Raw genomic sequence first — 5,000 nt, 5'->3', positions numbered from 1 at the left:
GAATCAGTGTATCTGATGAAAGGTGTTGTCATTGTGGAGCTCATTAAATGCAAATATGTAAATATGAAGTGTAACTATGATTAACGTAGTGCCTAATTTGCTGAGAGTGTGGTACTGTGACTGGGATGAGAATGGTCCAAGTATTTAATCAGATTAGAGCCTGTAGGTACTGTCAATCTGATCAAACAAATATTTCACTGATGCACACACATCTCTCATCTCTCAAGTGTTTTTTTTATCTTGATGACTGTGCATTTCCAGTCTATCTAATTCATTTTGAGACATTTTCATAAAAAGCTAAGGTTGCAGGAAACTGAAGATACATGGTTTTCACTGAATCTGAATCTGATGGAGGGCGTTTAATCAGATTGAAGGAATCTGAATCTGATGGAGGGCTGTTTAATCTGATTGGGCGTTGTGGTTGAGGTTAGTGTTAAACTGACAGAAGTGTGTGTGTGCTCTCTGTTTGCAGCTGCTGTGTCTGCTGACCTTCTGGCTGCTGCTGCGCCAGGCGTCGACAGAGAAGACAGACAGACAGGCGGACACGCACCTGTCTAGCATCAGTGTGCACAGCAGAGGTGAGACAGCCGTCTGTCTGCGTGCTAAGCCAACAGACAGCCTCGCTGACCGCCTGCCTCTCTCTCCTGCAGAGCACCAGGAGCAGCACAAGCAGAAGGAGGTGTCCTATGAGGAGCTGCTGCTCCTGGGAGGAGGAGGAGGAGGCGTGCAGATGGAGACGCTGGTTGCCGTGGTAACCAGGATGTTTGTTAAATATTGGATCTACGTCTGTGGGACGATGTTCTTCTTCGTCAGCTTCGAAGGAAGAATCGTGCTTTATAAAGTCATTTACATGGTGATGTTCCTGTGCTGTGTCGCACTGTACCAGGTACTGCAAGTACTACTACTGATACTAGTACCACAAATACAACAGATACTACTGATATTGCCTCTACTAACACTGATGCTAATACTAGAAATGCTACGAATACTCCTGATACTGCCACTGATACTGCTACTTATAGTGCTACTGATACTACTACTGCTGCTACTAATGCTAATACAACAAATACTACAGATAATTCTAATACTGCCACAGATACTTCTACTACTACTGATACTAGTACTACGACTCCAACTATTATAACTGCTACTACTACTGCTAATACTGCTACTAATAGTAATAACATTAATAATGATTAATAATGACAGTAGTAAACAGTAAGTAAACAGTCTGCAGACCTGACTTACCTTACTGTCTGTCTGACTGTCTGTCTTTCTGTCTCTGTCTGTCTGTCTGTCTCTCTGTAGTTGAACTACGAGCGCTGGCGTGCCTTGCTCCGGGGTTTCTGGGTAGCAGTGGTAGTTTACTCCATGCTGGTTCTCATACTGGTTTACACCTTCCAGTTCCCCTCCTCCCCTGATACCTGGAGCCACTACACTGGACTGAGTAAACACAGGTACCTGTCTGCCTGTCTGTGTGCCTGTCTGTGTGCCTGGCACAGTGAAGGTGGTGCTGTCTGTCTCTCTGGTGGAGTCTCACCCGGTGCAGCAGCAGGAGTTTACCCCGCTGTCCTCTCATGCTGCGTTCACTGGCGCTCAGACAGCAGACTGTCTTCTACAGCTCCAACCAGCGACGGCGTTCCTTTCTTTTTAATGTTTTATCAGCTCGTCCAGAGGGGGCAGCCGGGGGGGTCAGGCCTGTTTTTAAGGCCGCTGGGGGGTCAGGCCTGTTTTTAGGGCAGCTGGGGGGTCAGGCCTGTTTTTAGGGCAGCTGGGGGGTCAGGCCTGTTTTTAGGGCGGCCGGGGGGGTCAGGCCTGTTTTTAGGGCAGCTGGGGGGTCAGGCCTGTTTTTAGGGCAGCTGGGGGGGTCAGGCCTGTTTTTAGGGTGGCAGCTGGGGGGGTCACCCTGCCACCCTGTAGCTCTGCCCCTGAACGCCACTCCGCCTGCCAAACCATTAACATTCTAAAACAAAGAGCAGAACATTTGGGCTGTGATTTGAGCAGGAAACTGAACTCTGTATGAAAATAACCTGCAGCAGGTGTCTGCATGAGCCAGACGCCCACCAGCAGGAAGCAACACCAATTAAACCCTGAGCTGCATCGCCCACCTGTCTCTCTGCCTGTCTGTCCCCCCCTTCTCTCTCTCTCTCTGCCTGTCTTTCTGTCTGTCTGTCTGCCTGTCTGACTCTCTCTCTCTGCCTGTCTGTCTCTCTGCCTGTCTCTCTCTCTTCAGGTTGGAGGATCTTGGTCTGGAGAAATTCTCAGTTCCTGTTCTCTTCACCAGAATCTTCATCCCTGCTGCTTTCCTATTGGTCAGTACACAGCTTTCCTATTGGTCAGTACACAGCTTTCCTATTGGTCAGTACACAGCACTGCTGCTTTCCTATTGGTCAGTAGACGCCACAGTGGGCAGTTACATGTTGATTTTGTAAAAATCAGTGTGTGTTTTCTCTTGTTATTGTTATTGTTTACGTCAGAAGTGAGTCAGTTTTTACTCGTCTGTGATGTTGATTGGTTCACACTCACATGACCTGTGAGCCTGGAGGTCATGTGACGTCATGCGAGGTCATGCAAGGTCATGTGACGTCATGCGAGGTCAGAGAGAGAGACAGGCACAAAGAGAGACAGGTAGAGAGAGACAGATAGAGAGAGACAGGCAGAGACAGAGAGACAGGACGTCCCACCCACCTTCAGGCCCTGCAGCTCTTCCTCGTTAGTGTTTGCATCCTGTTCTGCTGCGTTTCTCATGTACACATCTGTTATTTATAAAAGTCTGTGTGTGTGTGTGTGTGTGTGTGTGTGTGTGTGTTTTCTAGGTTTGTATTCTACATCTTCATTACTTCCATGAGCCATTTCTCCAACTGACCGATCTGAAGACTGTAGTGGACACACACAACAGCACTATCACCAGGTAACACACACACACACACACACACACACACACACACACACACACAGGCGCTGAGTGTCCTGTTAGTTTTATACAGTAAAAACAAGAGTCTTGTTTGTGTCTTGTTTGAGTGACAGACAGTGTTTCCTGTGGCAGCGGAAACGCAGTGAAACTGGTTCAGGTGACGTTCAGGTGACGTTCAGTTGTTCAGGTGACGTTCAGATGTTCAGGTGACGTTCAGGTGACGTTCAGGTGACGTTCAGGTGACGTTCAGGTGACGTTCAGGTGATGTTTGCTGTGGAGACCCGTCAGTCCTCAGAAGCTCCTGATGATGGTTAGGGTTAGGGTTAAAATGCTGCTGTGTCTCCTCAGGCTGGTCCACTCTGAGGGCAGCTTGGTCGACCTGTCGCTGATGGGCTCGTCCCAACTCCTCCTGGAGGAGGAGAGGAGAGGAGAGAAGGAGAGAGAGGAGGAGAAGTGGAGGGAGGAGGAGGAGGAGGAGGAGGAGGAATATCCCTGCATGTTTGACAGGGAAACCCCGTCTGACCAGATAGCAGGTAAACACACCAACACTTCCCTTCATGTCTTTTATAATAATTTTCTTGTAATTTGATTTTAAATATATAATTATAATAATTAAAAACAGCTTTCTGGTGGTTATACTAATTGTTGTTTTCTATTTTCTATTTTTCAGGTAATTTTCTTGTCATCTTTTACTGTTTCTTTGCAAATTTTTTTGTAATTGTGTAATTTTATTTATTTAGTTTTGGTAATTTTGCTGCATGATTTCATGGTGATTTGATGGTGATGCACCTGCAGATGTTTGTGGTTTGCTGAGTTTGAGCTGTGTGCTCCTCCTGCTCCTCCTCAGGTCTGGTCTCCTGGAGGCTGGTGGTGGACCGCCTCTCCGTCCTGTTCCTGCGTCTCCTGCTCTCCCTGCAGCGGCTGCAGCGCCTCCTCTGGTGGCTCCTGGAGCTGCACATCATCAAGATCGTCTACGCCTACATCATGTGGGTCTCTGTGAAGGAGGTGCGTCTGTTTCTCTGATGATGATGATGATGGTGGTGGTGATGATGGTGATGATGATGATGATGATGATGATGATGAGAACAACAGTAACACTGGAAAAGGAGTGTTTCCTGGAGAAAACGTGGGTCACTGCTGTCGGCCACCAAGCTGGTCAGTTTTTGTTTTTATTGACTCGATTTGTCATGAGCATCTGAACTCGTCATGAAAAAAAAAGTGTTAGATATGCAAATGTATGCAAATGATGTGCTTTTCGTTAAATTGACTCAGGGTTTTGTATTTTTAGTTAATTTCCAGGTCATTTTGCAACCTTTTTCTAATCTCTTGCTAATCTTAATCTGCCCATCACCTTCTGCCACACACTCAGTGAGCTCAGCGTGGTGTGGAATAGCACGATGTCATCAGCATATCGGCACAACTGGCAGCTTGAATCCATCATTTTCATGTCAAATCAGATCCATGAGGTTCTCCACCGCCGCGCCTCGTTCTCTGCGAGGAACCCTCTGATCCTCTGTGGAACACGGCTGCTGGTGACGACGTCACAACGCCTTCACTTTGGTTCAGTTCAACGTCAGATAAAGTCTGTCCGTCCGTCTGTCTGTCTGTCTGTCTGCAGGTGTGTGTGTTCAACATGGTGTTTGTGGTGTGTGTCGTCGTGGCGTTGCCCTGCAGGGTTCGGCGCCCCCTGCTGTCAGGAGTGTGCACCGTTTGGACCTGTGTGGTCATGGTGTGTAAGATGTTGTACCAACTCAACGCCGTCCAGCCTCACCGATATACATCCAACTGCACCATGGTACGGTGTGTGTGTGTGTGTGTGTGTGTGTGTGTGTGTGTGTGTGCCCATGCTGCATTCACAGGTTAACAGTGAGCTCTGAGGTTTGAGTTCTCATGAGATCTGTGGATCAGACCTGAACCAGAGGAAGTCAGTTTGTGACCGAGCGGCAGGATTCACCTCAACAACAAAAATAATCCCTGCAGGTGTCAGTTTCCATGACGATGACGTTAAACTTTGAATGTTGTGTGGAAAAACCACAACGACCAATCAGACTGATTGTCTTTACGTAAACATGGCTGCAAACACTCC

At 47.6% G+C, this 5,000-nt stretch overlaps 1 protein-coding gene across 1 annotated transcript in view; it reads left to right on the top strand.

Moving 5' to 3' along the window:
- LOC115379062 (piezo-type mechanosensitive ion channel component 2-like) overlaps window positions 1-5,000 on the top strand; it is a 65,382-nt gene that overhangs the window by 21,957 nt on the left and 38,425 nt on the right. Inside the window, exons 13-20 of the mRNA XM_030079731.1 lie at window positions 473-578; window positions 651-886; window positions 1,309-1,457; window positions 2,234-2,312; window positions 2,817-2,911; window positions 3,263-3,447; window positions 3,762-3,919; window positions 4,533-4,709. Coding sequence (XP_029935591.1) covers window positions 473-578; window positions 651-886; window positions 1,309-1,457; window positions 2,234-2,312; window positions 2,817-2,911; window positions 3,263-3,447; window positions 3,762-3,919; window positions 4,533-4,709 — 1,185 coding nt within the window. The remainder of the gene's footprint in view (window positions 1-472; window positions 579-650; window positions 887-1,308; window positions 1,458-2,233; window positions 2,313-2,816; window positions 2,912-3,262; window positions 3,448-3,761; window positions 3,920-4,532; window positions 4,710-5,000) is intronic.

The sequence above is a fragment of the Myripristis murdjan genome, chromosome 20, assembly GCF_902150065.1.
Source record: "Myripristis murdjan chromosome 20, fMyrMur1.1, whole genome shotgun sequence".
Lineage (NCBI taxonomy): Eukaryota > Metazoa > Chordata > Actinopteri > Holocentriformes > Holocentridae > Myripristis > Myripristis murdjan.
Note: the sequence above shows the minus strand (reverse complement) of the source record. Positions and strands in the feature narration are given on the sequence as shown.